The sequence below is a fragment of the Lithobates pipiens genome, unplaced genomic scaffold (assembly GCF_037356315.1).
Source record: "Lithobates pipiens isolate NorthernLeopardFrog02 unplaced genomic scaffold, aLitPip1_a1.2 Scaffold_13, whole genome shotgun sequence".
Classification (NCBI taxonomy): Eukaryota; Metazoa; Chordata; class Amphibia; order Anura; family Ranidae; genus Lithobates; species Lithobates pipiens.
The window spans coordinates 387,859,690-387,874,249 of NW_027507718.1; the positions used below are offsets into that span (position 1 = coordinate 387,859,690).

The 14,560-nt window shown below is 43.8% G+C and overlaps 1 protein-coding gene across 1 annotated transcript in view; it reads left to right on the plus strand.

Annotated features, from left to right (window-relative positions):
• The window catches only part of SNX25 (sorting nexin 25), a 229,212-nt gene that overhangs the window by 115,822 nt on the left and 98,830 nt on the right, over window positions 1-14,560 (plus strand). Inside the window, exon 3 of the mRNA XM_077477313.1 lies at window positions 4,454-4,670. Within this exon, the coding sequence (XP_077333439.1) occupies window positions 4,454-4,670 (217 nt within the window). The remainder of the gene's footprint in view (window positions 1-4,453; window positions 4,671-14,560) is intronic.

A 14,560-nucleotide genomic window follows, 5' to 3' on the forward strand; every position in this document is an offset into this window, starting at 1 on the left:
CGGTGGCCCGGCAGAAGAACCGAAGGCGGCGACAGAAGAACGGAAGGCAGCGGCGACAGAAGACCGGGCCACCGCCTGTAAAAGAGCTACAAGAAGGCGCGGTGGCCCGGCAGAAGAACCGAAGAGGGGGACAAGACCCCCGAAGTCGGGAGAAGAGGCCGGCGGCGGGGAGGAAGAAAGCCGGACTCCTCCGCTAGTAAAAGAGCTACACACAGATAGCGGAGGAGTCCGGCGAGAAGACCCCCGAAGACGGAAGACCCCCCGGAGCTGTGCAATAAAATATTTTTTCCCTGTGTTGTGTTTTTTTTTGTACTTTATTTCACAGGTGAATGGGTAGGGGTACATTGTACCCCATACTCATTCACATAGGGTGGGGGGCCGGTATCCGGGGGCCCCCTTCTTAAAGGGGGCTCCCGGATTCCGATAAGCCCCCCGCCCGCAGACCCCGACAACCAACGGCCAGGGTTGTCGGGAAGAGGCCCTTGTCTTCATCAACATGGGGACAAGGTGCTTTGGGGTGGGGGGGCCGTGCGGCACCCCCCCATGTTGAGGGCACGCGGCCTGGTACGGCTCAGGAGGGGGGGCGCGCTCGCTCGCCCCCCTTTCCTGGCCGGCCGGGTAGCCCGATTTTTTTCGGCGTTGGGGTTCCCCTTTAAGCCCATTCCAGGCGGCGGAGCCCGCGACGTCTCCTTCGCGGGCCCCGCCTACCTGTACACGCGCTCGAAATGGGCGGATTTGCCTCCTCCTTACGTGGGCGAGTCCGTTCATTTCAAAAGTTGAGCGAACTGTTTGGCAAACAGTTTGCTGAAACAGTCCGCTCGTGTGTGGGCAAGTCCGCTCATGAAAATTTTGAGCGGACTGTTTGCCGAAACTGTTTGCCGAACAAGGTTGGGCAAACAGTCCGCGCGTGTGTACGCGGCCTTAGTCATGTTAGTGTATATTTTTCTGATAATATAGAGGTGATAACCAGTTGTGCAATTAACATGCAACATAAAATATTTTGCCGCTACCACCATTTAATTCTAGAGGGTGTCCGCTTTCATAATTTTGTTGGGGGTTTTAGATGAGGCAGGTAAAGTATTGTAGAAAAAAAGATCCGCACTCCGGTTGTTGCTCCTTTTTATTGATAAGCCACAGTGAACAAACGCAAATGAAAACAGTTGACACGTTTCAGCCTAAAAGACCTTAGTCATAACCATAAAAATAAAACCTTATATGTATTATTGTATCTTCATTCAACGGCTTACCTGAGCATCCGCTTTAACCTGGAAGAAGTTTGGCTCATATAGGTAAATATTACACATTGATCCCCTTTTCTCTGTTGCATTCCAGAGACAACATTTTCTGACTGGTCCATCAATATTTCACGTTGTAAGCACTGCATGAATAAAAAAGGAAACAGACTGAAATCTTATATTTCTAGATACGCGTATTTATTACCTGGAGTACTTCTAGTTCAGTAATCATTCAGAGTGGTGCATTTTCCTAATGAAATACAGAAGAAGTCTTTGAACCAATTAACTGTCAACAAATCCCATGTTCTGAACAGTATGAGCAAGAACACAGTGTATTTTATCCTTCAGCATTGACTGATGTGACCTTAAAATAATAAATTTTAGACACACTATTTAATTTACATCGTCCCTTCTATTTCTGTATGTGGATGATGGCACTGTATTTATTTTAATAAAAAACAAAAGGGAAACATCGAAGTTCCTTTTTTCTAATCAATATACAGCTGTCACACAGCCCTGATCTTTCCCAATCTGTCAGCATGGAAACATAAGCAGGAGGAGATTCTAGTCTAACATGGTGTGGGCAGATTTCTGCCAGTCACAGGCTGTGTCTCCCCCTCCATCCTGTGTCTTAGAATAAGAGGGAGGTGAAGCCGTCATTAATCTACATGTAATATAAAACCTCCAGTGTGTTTAGCTGGTTAGTGGACATGGAGGAGGGAGGGAGTGGGCTGTCATTTACCACTGTGTATATGCCCACATGTGTGACTCTATAGTCATATGGGCTGCCCTGATGTGATAGTTTTCTGTGCTGTGCTTTTCCTCTCTAACTGAAAACTGAGATGTGCAGAGTTGTCACCAAAGCTGCAAAATCCCTAGCTTAATTGGGGACATGAACAGGAGGTGGAGATAAAGAGCAGCAGGATCAACCAGTTTTTTTGCAGAATACAAAAAACAAATCTCATAGTGACTGAGTATGAAACCGCATGTAATACAGCATGTATTGATAGTTTGGTAATGATGTGGCTTTAATGACACTCTAACTTCAAGCTCAGTTTTTATTGTTTCCAATAAGTAAGCAGTTTGAAAATGTTCAAATGTATTGCCAAATTACTGTTTAGGACCATTGTTGTGTTGCAATTAACTGGATCTAGCCGGCAGTGATTTTTTAGTCCTCGTGTACGTTTGCATAGATTTTTCTGTTTTGGATCTTTAGTTGTTGCTGAAATGATTGTAGACAGTTTCCTGGCTGCAGGGATCTTTTAATTACCTTTCTCATTTAATTACAAGGTTAATATAAAGTGAATAATGCAGCAAGGGCTTACATAAAAGGCACTCTTCAGTCAGGATTGAAAATGAATCCTTCAGATGCCTTCATGGTACACAGTCTACCTGTGCATGACTTTAGGTTTTTGTCTGTCCATCTTTCCTTTGTTGGCAATCTGTTGAACTGGGAACCAGTTTATCTTAACGGTTTGTAAGGCAGGCCATACATGGTGGTACGGTGCGAATTTCTTTTCTGCCACCACTGGTTGCAGGAAAGAATCTTGCACGATTCCCCCATCAACACAGACCGCGCTGACGGGAATGAATGAATTGTATACCACTGTTGCACCACTGCATTGCTGATTCCTATGGAGTTAAAGTGAGAGATGTGTGGAGGCTCCACTCCATCTCTAGTGCTTCCATCTTCTAGCTGCCTTCCAGGTTCTGAGTCTTTGGCCTCTTGATTGGCCAGGTCAACCATACAGACCTGTCCAAGTATACTATGGAAGACAGATGAAGCTGAGGATTTCTTGGTGCGATTCACTGACCTGGAGCCTTATTGAAAGCTCTTGCTTGCTAGCTACCTACCTTATTTTCTACAAAGCGAACATTGTTCAGCTAAATTGCTGGGATTCAGTTGATGTTGCCCACTAGATCAACAACCCCTGGGAACTTTTTGTTCCAAGATCACATTACTGCTTGGTTGGTGTCCATTTACACCCCCATCGGGACAGTTGCCTCACCGTTTTTCTTTGTGGAATCATTTTACATGAGTAAAAACAATTTATGACTATATCTACCTCTATCCTATACCCTTGACGAAGGTGTTTAACCAGAAACACGTCAGGTACCAGGGATTACTAGCTAATGGAGAGTATTATCTCTTTGTCGTTTTCTTTCATGTAAATTGTTTTTTGTTTTTGTTGTTTTCTGCACATGTATGTATACTTTGTAATAATTTTGATGTTCTTTAATATCGATAATTTTGATCGTAGAATTTTTATGTATATTCAATAAACTATTGTTCATATTAAGTCAGTGTATGTGGCCTTCAAAGTCCCATTGAAGGTGGGTTCCTCTTTTTCTTTAATATATTCTAGGGATGTGGCTACTGCACTGTTCCAATTTGATATGGTGAAACCCTCTTTTTTGCAGTGGGTGTCAGAAGACCCGTGTCCACTGAAACCCGCTGTTATGCGATCTTATTTTGCCTGGCAGATCGGTCTGTTTCCATCTGAGTTTCCCATAGAGCAGAGAGCGGCACTGTGTCTGTGTCCGCTCTGCACAGCGGACAGGACCTGTCATCCGCCTGCTTAGCGGGGTCAGCAAAGTGATTCCCTGCTGAGCAGGCAGAATCCGCTGTACAGAGGTCCCCGTGTGAAAGGGGCCCAAGGGTCCTTTCACACAGGCTTTCGGATCAGGTCCGTCTGTCAGTTTTTCAGGCGGGCCTTCTTGGACCTTGGTCTCCTTTTATGGAGCAGCAGATGTCAGTGGGCACATGTCCGCTGACACCCGCCGCCATCTGATCCGATCCTGCCCACAAAATCCAGACAGATGGTCCGGTCCTATTTTCCATCTATCTGGCGGATAGGATCAGATGGCATTGGATAAAAATGGGCAGGCAGTTTGTTTCCATACGATTTCTCCATAGAGGAGACCGGGACTGTGTACAGCGGAGCAGACCGGACCTGTCATCTGTCTGTTTAGCCGGGATCAGCGGAGTGATCCCCCACTGAGCATGCGGAATCTGCAGTACGGAGGCGCTCATGTGAAAGGGGCTTTATAGAGAAAAATCCTGACGGCCATGGACAAATACGTATGATAGAAGAAACCTACACCCGTCTCTTCTGTCATAAAAAAAAGCCTACTTTGAAGCACTGTTTACAAAAGAAAGTTTACTGTAAAGAAATGTTAGAGTATGCAGTATTTATGTTTTCATTTTTCTTTTACAGTGTTTGACTACAGTTATCGGGACTACATTCTGTCATGGTATGGAGATCTCAGCAAGGATGATGGACAGTTATATCATCTGCTTCTAGATGACTTTTGGGAATTGGCAAGACAACTTCGATGTCGGTTTGCTCACATTGATATTGTCAAGGTGGTCTGCAATGATGTTGTGAAGAATCTGCTTACACATTTCTGTGACCTCAAGGCTGCAAACACTAGGTAATCAACTGGAGTGAGCACCTGTATGTAATGAAGCAGGGACCCTGCTAGGATCTTACACATCCAGGACACCCAGGAGATGGGTTGACTGTGTGTCTGGATGTTTAAAAAGTCAGACATTTGAGACTTGACATGCTCTAGGTTTATGTTCACCAATATTACTTAACCACTTGCCTACTGGGCACTTAAACCCCCCTCCTGCCCAGACCAATTTTCAGCTTTCGGTGCTCTCACACTTTGAATGACAATTACTCAGTCATGCAACACTGTACCCAAATGATTTTTTTTCCTTTTTTCCCACAAATAGAGCTTTCTTTTGGTGGTATTTGATCACCTCTGGGGTTTTTATTTTTTGCGCTATAAATGAAAAAAGACCGAAAACTTTGAAAAAAAAAAACATATTTCTTTGTTTCTGTGACAAAATTATGCAAATTATTAATTTTTCTTCATAAAATTTGGCCACAATTTATACTGCTACATATCTTTGGTAAAAATAACCCAAATTAGTGGATATTATTTGGTCTTTGTGAAAGTTAGAGTCCATTAGCTGTGGTGCGAATCGCACAAAATTGATCACATCTGATGTACTGGTGGCCTATCTCACTTCTTGCGACCCGAACAAGTCAGGAAAGTAAAAATACCCCCAAATGACCCCTTTTTGGAAAGTAGACATTCCAAGGTATTTAGTAAGAGGCATGGTGAGCTTTTTGATGTTGTCATTTTTTCCCACAATTCTTTGTAAAATTAAGATTTCTTATTTTTTTTTTCAACAAAATTGTCATTGTAATATGTTATTTCTCTCACATGGCATGTGTATACCACAAATGACACCCCCAAAAAAATTCTGCTACCCCTCCTGAGTATTACAATAGCACATGTGTGGGACTTTTTCACAGCCTGGCCACATAGAGAGGCCCAACATGCAGGGAGCGCCATCACGTGTTCTAGGAGCATAAATTACACATCTAACTTGTTGACTACCTATTACACTTTTGAAGGCCCTGGAGCACCAGGACAATGACACGTGACACTGATGACAGATGGCAATAATACGTGGCACCGATGACACTGATGACATATGGCACCGATAAGTGGCATTGGTGACACTGACAACAGATGGCATGTGACACTGACAGGTGGCACTGATGACAAATGGCACTGATACGTGACACTGATGACAGATGGCACTAATACGTGGAACTGATGACAGATGGCACTTATACGTGGCACTGGGGACAAATGGCACTGACAACAGGTTGCACTGGGGACAGATGGCACTAACAGGTGGCACTGGGGACAGGTAGCACTAACAGGTGGCACTGGGCGAGGATGGCACTGGGGCGGATGGCACTTTAAAAAATTTTTTTTTTTTTTTTTAACTTACGGCCACTGCAACCGTTCATCTCTCCCTTCTCACACGCTTTCTGTGTGAGGAGGAAGAGCGGTGCTGAGAGATGATCTCATATGTTTACATATGAGATCATATGTTTACACATGAAATCATAGGGCGGGCGCGAAGCCATTAAGCAGTAATAAACCCCAAACCAAACATTTAATATAATGTAGCTTACCAATTTTTAGATGTGGTGGCTGCATCTGTTTTCATTCCTTAAAGTGGCTGTTAACCCGGTTCATGAAATTTGAGCTGTGTTTTCTTATCTCTCTTCTTAGCACTGTGTCCTATAGCTGTCTCCTGCTCAGCCTGATGACGTCTGACAAGTTCTCCAACACAGAAGATAAAAGCAGCCTGAAATTTGTGTTGGGGAGGTTGCTATAAATAGATTAGCAGACAGCTTACCATGTCACAGGACATCTCTGCAAGTCTCTGCCTATGTGGAGTGGGGGTGTGTGCCTTTCCTCCAATCAGCTGTCTTAGCTGTATGCCTAGATTTCACTTCCAGTGTTAAACAGGAAGAGAAAATGTAACACAATCTTAACCTTCTAAAGAATATATAACATTGAAGACAGCAGATATACATGTAAAATTTATGTAGGGAGATTTGTTTCATCCCTGTGTATCATCTGAGGCTGTTCACTTCACTGGGTATATGTGATGGTTTACATCCACATTAAGGATGGGTTCACACTTGAGCACAGAGCGGCTCACAGCAGGCGTCCAGTGCATCCCCATTCACCTTTTCAGTTCTGATTTTAGTTCGAAATTTTTTTTTTTTTGTTTCACAAAGATTTTATTAAAAGTTATCACGCACAATACAGTAAATGATTCCATAGACATTACTGCAAGTAAGCCAATACATACTTTATACTTTTGTTTTATTCTGTATTTGTAACAACTCCACCCAGCCTATATGATTATTAAGATCCAAGGGAGTTATCCTGCCCCTGCGGCATGTGATTAGCTATTCCCAGAACTTTTCCCCTTCATGTAAGTTTTTAGTAGAGAATAACCACAAACTGTCTGATATTTAAGAACGAGGTATATAGGAACACCATTGTTTAGGTCACTTGAGGTATCCAAAAGGGGTGTGGGGGGAAAAATGTCAGTCAACACTTTTTTTGTCACTAGTCTCGCTATGCCCTTTCACATCTATTATGCTATCAGAGGGGTAGGAGGAGAAGGGAGAGGAAAAAAAAGCTACCCTCTCCATCTCCATTATGAAAAATTGTATCTTGTGACAAATGAAATGTGGTAAGGAGGATCAATTGCCGCCAAGTTCCCATCTCGTGGGACATTTCACTTGCCATGTTGTATCGGCTCTTAGTAGGTCTGAGATTCTCGGTACATATACCAAGCTGCCCGTATGGCTGAGTATTCAGATATTTTGTCCAGTGGTATAGATCAGCTCCTCCATCGCTGCAACGTGGTTGATACAAGAGATCCACTCCTTCATAGAGGGAGAAGTCGTGGACCTTCAGCGGACCGGTACACAGAGCCTAGCAGCATTAATCATGTGCGTAACTACCGACTTGAAATAGCGTTTTCTGGGGATTTGTAAATGTTGGAGCAAATATTATGCCGGTGTGAACTCTAGCGGGAGTGAAGTGATCAGGGTTGTTGTGTCATGGACCTTATGCCAATAAGGCTGAATCAAGCGGCACCACGTCCATCAGATATGAAGAAGAGTGCCCTTCTCCACTCCACACCTCTAACAGCTTTCATTTACAGATGGTATAAATTTATGTAGAATATCTGGCGTTTTGTACCACCTAGTTTTGAGTTTGTAGCCATTTTCCTGCGTAGCCACATTTAGGGAGCCCTTATGAATATAAAGATGTATTCGATCCCAGCAGACCTGGTCTAATTCTGTTTCCAGTTTAGATTCCCAAAAACCGTGGTCAGTAGGTAAAGTGGCATAATGCTCCCCAAACACGGAGGCGTAAAGTGCCGATATATGGCTTTGGGGAGAGGATCTAGTGCAGAGAGACTTAAACTGTTGGATCTCTAGTAAACCTCCCTCTGCGGGCTGAATCGTCTAGTTAATGTTTCAGTTGCAGATAGGACCAGAAAGGGAACTTTGCGGTATTGGATAGTTCAGCCAATTCCTTATGCTTTTTGAACCGCCCTCTCCAGAAAGTGTCTTGCCTGTGTTTCCCCTATGTGGCCATTCTGCTGACAGGAAACGCCTGGCTAGGCCTGGAACAAAAGTAGGGTTGCCCCTAAGTGGGGTGATCGAGCATTCCTTGGAGGAAAGCGTGCGTGTTGTACATGCCCTGTCACACGCATTAAGAGTAGCTTCAATTAGCGATGAGCATAAAGAGAGGGTGATATGTGTTCTTTGCCGATGCTCGTGGCTGACGGGTGCGATGACTGCTGGCCACAAGTGATTGTGACCAGGAGACACACTGTTCTGTTCTGACAAGAGCGACAGATCATGTGCTCCTATTAACTAGGAACCACGATCTGTCCCTTCCTCTAGTTAGCCCCCTCCCCTTCAGTTAGAATCACCTTCCAGGGAACATAGTTGACCCCTTCACCGCCCCCTAGTGTTTACCCCTTCACATCCAGTGACATTTTTACAGTAATCAATGCATTTTTAATCGCACTGATCTCTGTATTAATGTTAATGGTTCCAAAAATGTGTCAAAATTGGCTGATGTGTCTGCCATAATGTCGCAGTCATGATAAAAATCGCAGATCGCCGCCATTACTAGTAAAAAAAATAAGAATAAATGCTACAAATCTAGCCCCTTCTGTGTAGACGCTATAACTTTTGTGCAAACCAATCAGTATATGCTTATTGCGTTTTTTTTTTTTTTTTTTTGTTTTTTTACCAAAAATATGTAGAATACATATCGGCCTAAACTGAGGAAATCTTTTTTTTATATATAGCAAAAAGTAAAAAATAATGAGTTTTCAAAATTGTCACAGTTTTTTTGTTTACAGCACAAAAAATAAAAAATGAAGAGGCAATCAAATACCACCAAAAGAAAGCTCTATTTGTGGGAAAAAAAGGATGTCAATTTTGCTTGGGTGTCACGTCGCACGACCGCGCAATTGTCAGTTAAAGCAACGCAGTGCTGAATCGCAAAAAGTGCTCTGGTCAGGAAGGGGGTAAATCCTTCCGGGGCTGAAGTGGTTAAACAGATAACAAGAAGTAGTAAACCACTTTGTATCAGTGAGTAGCATAGTGGCCTTTGCCCATCCGGAGCACTCTAGGTGAAGAGTACCTCTGGAGTGGCAAGGTAGGAGGGTCCAACAGTCTCAATGTCAAGGCCAAGGTTACCAGATGTCCCTGAGCCCAAAGGCCCTGTTTCTACCTGAGAACAACCTTCAGGAAAGCGATGGTATGTTTCCCTGGGGACACTGAGTCCTGTATGCATGCAGGAAGGGGAAAGGCACATTGCTGGAAATCTTCTCCCTCAATCACTTACATTTACCCTGCTGACAACATGGTTAGTGGTAGTTTCAACATCTCAGAGAGTAAAGTCCCTCCGCCCTTACTGCATGCCACTTTCCCATGAATTGTAAGAGTATCAGTGTACAGCGCTGCATCCAGTTTGCAATAGTGTGAATCCAGTCTAAAGGATAAGTTCACCTTTGGGAACATGTTACATGCTGCACCTGTTTTTAGGGTGGAACGTGTTCCAGCTCCTGCAGCTTTTTTTATTTTATTTTTTATCTTTTGGGATAAAGGTTTTAAATAAATAGAAGCTGATCATTGTAAACACCTATCCCAGACTTAACTGGTTTGCTGTAAAGTATGCTCCCTTTTAGGAAAATTGTTTACTGTGGAACCATTTAGCGTGGTCACCTAATCGTATTACCATTTGACATGGGCACAGTTATTACTAGTACCCCTGATAGCAAGAAATCCATAATTATTTTCAAATAACTTCTCATATCTAGTTCATAAAAAATGTATTATTGCATATATCAAAATCTCCAAACTTAAAGTGGGGTTCCACCCCAAAAAATAAAAATAAAAAAAAAGATTTGGAGAATTTTCTATTTATTTTTTACTCACCTCTAAATGCCTGTTGCTAGGGGGTCCCTCGTAGTCTGCCTCCTTCGGCGCCTGGGCTCCTGATGTCACTTCCCTCAGCGTAGGAAGGGAGATCGTCTCTCCCCCCTCCCTCTTGTCAATCATCTGGGACACGTGACAGTTCCAAGATGATTACGTGGCCAGTCACAGGGCGCGGCTCGTGCATGCGCAGAGGGTGCCCGGCTGTGACGCCCTGCCAGCGCAGCGCCTCAGTGTGAAAGCACTCGGGCTTTTACATTGAGATTGCAGTTGCGGCTTCTTTCAGGCGCTTTTTTTTTTTTAACGCTAAAGCGTCTGAAAAACGCCCCAGTGTGAATGGGATCTCCGTGTGAAAGCACTCGGGCTTTTACATTGAGATTGCAGTTGTGGCTTCCTTCAAGCACTTTACAGGTGCTTTTTTTAAATTCTAAAGCACCCCAGTGTGAAAGGGGTCTAAAGGTAAAAGATCAAGTGATGGTGCAACGTAATGTAACAAACATTTACAAATTGCACGTGGACTATTTAAATAGTGGATTATTTAAACCAGCCATATGTAATATGGCACTAATGGTCCTTATTTGCTGAAGACAGATAACTGCATTTTTAATATAGTGCATACTTCATGATTTTAAAGGTCATTATTGATTGCATTTCCTGGAGACTATTTCAGATTAGACTGATTGTTTTCCCCTGCTGTTGTATTGATCCATGCTCCTAGACTATACCCCATTAGTCTTTGTCTTTAGCTATAGTATATTATACCATCAAGGCAGTGAGAGTGGAATGTGATGTTGATTTTTTTTTTTTTTTTTTATTAAAGTTTTTACTTTTACTATCTCACGACCCAGGCATATGTGTGTTATTCACAAATAATTGCCATACATTGTATCTGGCATAGGGTCAATGATTTTGATGTCGGATAACATTTATACAAAATCTGGCATTCGTTCAGGCAGAACAGATCACTGATGTGTGGCGATCATCATGTACACTCCGCTTTTCATCCGCAGAGCACAGACTCTGCGAGGGGAGCTTTGTTCTGTTTAATGTTATGTGCAATCAACACATGGCTTCATCAAATCTCACAACCTGTATTTTTTTTTTGTCTCCATGGCTTTTGGGGGCATCAATAAAGTAGACTTTATGAAATTATCTAACATTGGTAACCACAATTCCCAAAAAGTTGGGACACTGTACAATCTACATAAGAACAGATTGCAATGATTTCCAAATCTCATAAACCCATATTTTATTTACAATAAAAAAAAAGAAAGAAAAACCTCAAATGCTTACACTGAAGGCAAACTCTGGTCCTTTCAGGACTTATCGAAGGACTAAGGCTAGGTTCACACTATTGCGATGCGGGAACGCCGCGAATCCGCGGCGTTTTCCCGCATCGCTCACCTCCCGCCGGCAGTTCACACTGCCCTATGCGGACGGCTGGGGGTGTCAATGTTATGTTAATGACACCCCCAGATCCGTCGGCATATCGCAGTGCGATCTGCCGACTCGCACAGGAATCGGATCGCATGGTGTGAACCCCCATGCGATCCGATTCCGTTGCGGACCCAAAAAAGGGTCCTGTGCGAGTTTGCTGCGGGACAGCTGCGAGTTCAGCCATACTATCTGTATGGCTGAACTCGCAGTGCTACGGAGATCGGATGTGATTTGCTGTGCGAATCACATCCGGATCTCCCCCCGCAGCAGTGTGAACCCAGCCTTAAAGGCAAAACACTTTACACACTGGCAATATAGACAACTACATGACTATGTATACTGCCCGACTAACAGACCACATGTTTTGAGGGAACAGACATGGTTTGAGCAATTGTGCATCACGGGGGAACCAGTGCGGAGGGCGACCTCCCTGGTCTACAATTGGCTACAAGCTACCAGGACAGATCGCTCAACCAGACATAAACGGGATTGGGAGAGGTTTTTCTCCAAAACCTTCACCGATGAGCAGTGGAGTAATGCCTGCATATTAGCACACAAGTGCTCCATAAGCACTAGTACCCAAGAGATGGCATACAAAGTCTTGACGAACTGGTACTTTACGCCAGTCAGACTCAACAAATGGTACCCGGGAACGTCAGAGTCCTGCTGGAGATGTGGAGGAGCTAAGGGTGATATGATGCACATATGGTGGGACTGTCCGAACCTGCGGGAGTTTTGGGGCGGGATTTGTACGCAGATCCGCGCCATCATCGAAACAGATATTGCCCTTACACCTGAGTGTTGTCTGCTTCACATCTCCAGCTACTCTTTAGGCAAGTACAAAAAATCAGTAGTGCGCCACATGCTGAATGCGGCCAAGGCGATCATTCCTCGACGCTGGAAATCGCCACATCCACCTTCCTTACGGGAATGGCTTTCAGAAGTAGATTCCTTATACAAGATGGAGGAGACGGTAGCAATGGCCTCAGAAAGGACCGACAAATTTCAGACTGTGGAGACCATGGTTTATTTTTAAATACACAGATGCTTATGCAAAACTCCAAAATGGTTGATCTGTGAGTGTTGACTCGATTAGCTGTACACCTGTATAATGTAACATGACCAAGGTTGGATATTATGGTATAGGGCCATGTAAATTGGTATATTACTGCATGGAGGATTGTACTGTATGTTTCTACCTCCGCACTTTGATTCAGCCACCACTCAAGGTATTACCAGCCCACTGTTTTAGTCACACGCGCCCTGTTCCCCCTCTAGTCCGTGGCCTGCGGACTTGCTTCCCCGCCCACTGTTCCCTCTTCCCCTCTCCCCCCCCTCCCCTCTACTTTTCTCCCTTGTCCCTCGCCCCCTTCCCCCATCCTCCTAGACACTTAAAAATTCTCCCCCTACAATTGAATGTATTAAAGTGCACTGGCTAAAGGGGGCTATTGGCATTCTTTTCCTTAGGCTCCGCACCTACAGAGGCCTTTCCCTTGCTTGCTTTTTCTGTATATCAACTTACGCCACTGAACTATGAGGTACTCTATAGCGGATTTCTGTGACCGAACAATATGTTATCCTATGCCCTATGGGCTTATGTCCATGGATATATTCTTTCTTTTTTGTATTGTATTGTGCTGTCAATTGTTTCAATAAACTTTTATTGGTTAAAAAAAAAAAATGCTTACACTGAGAGAGTACAATTTTAAGGAAAAAAAATGTGATTGTGAAATTGGCAGCAACACATCTCAAAAAAGTTGGGACAGGGCCATGTTTACCACTATGTAGCATCCCCTCTGCTCTTAACACTCTGTAAAGTCTGGGAACTGAGGTGATCAGTTACTGGAGTTTTGGAAAAGTAATGTTGTCCCGTTCTAGCCTGGTATAGGATTCTAACTGTTCAACAGTCCTGGGTCGTCTTTGTCATATTTTTTGTTCCAAGAAATTGGGTGAATTGGGTCATTTCTGGAGTTCAGCTGGCAGGGCTTGGGATTCAGTGTAGTAATAGCGCCGTGTTTTCAACCTAAACAGTAATGCCCATTTCACACTGAGGCGAGAGGTGCATAGGCGGTAAAGCGCCGCTAATTTTTGGCAGCTCTTTACCGTCAGATTTGCGGCGCTATTCAGCCGCTAGCGCGGGGTTTTGGGTTAAAAACCACCGCAAAGCATCTCTGCAGAGGCGATTTGCTGGCGGTATAGCCGCGCTGCCCCATTGATTTCAATGGGCAGGAGCTCCTTCACCACTCCAAAGATGCTGCTAGCAGGACTTTTTTTTTTTTTTTTTTTTTTTACCATCCTGCTAGTGCACCGATCAAGTGTGAAAGCCCTCGGAGCTTTCACATTGGAGCGACAGCAGTGACTGTTTCAGGTTGGTTTGCAGGCACTATTTATAGCGCCTGCAAAATGGCCCAGTGTGAAAGGGGTCTAAGGTGGAATTTATAGCAGATCTCCAGGTCGGTTTCAGAACTTAGATTTTTTTTTTTTTTTTTTTTTTTTTAAGCATATATAATGTAAATGTAAAGTTTTAAGTGAATTTTTTTTCCCTTTTTCTAGTTTTGTTATATATATATGTATATATATATATATATATATATATATATATATATAACCGTAAGCTCTGCGGTGGGTGTCCTTTATAAAAATTTGCTTTATAATACAATATTTCAAAGCGCCATTCGGCGCTCAGGTGACTGCTTGCCGGTCTTCTCTCCCCCTGATGTGATAGCTGCAGGGGAGGTGCTGGGAAACCCCCGCTGACATCAGCCGAGATGATCAGAGGAGGATAATGGTGGGCAGTCACGTGAGCGATTATACAGAAAATTTTTATAAACGATATCCACTGCGGAGCATACTGGTATATAACGGACGGAACTATAGAAGGAAAACTGTCATTTTTATAGCAGGAGAGGAGGATTGGGGAGCTTTCAGGCAGGGAGGGGAGGGGAGAAGGTGACAGATGAGGACACAGGAGAGCAGGCTACGGATGATGGAGGCATGTAAACTGACCACGGTGTCAGGGCTCAGCAGCCA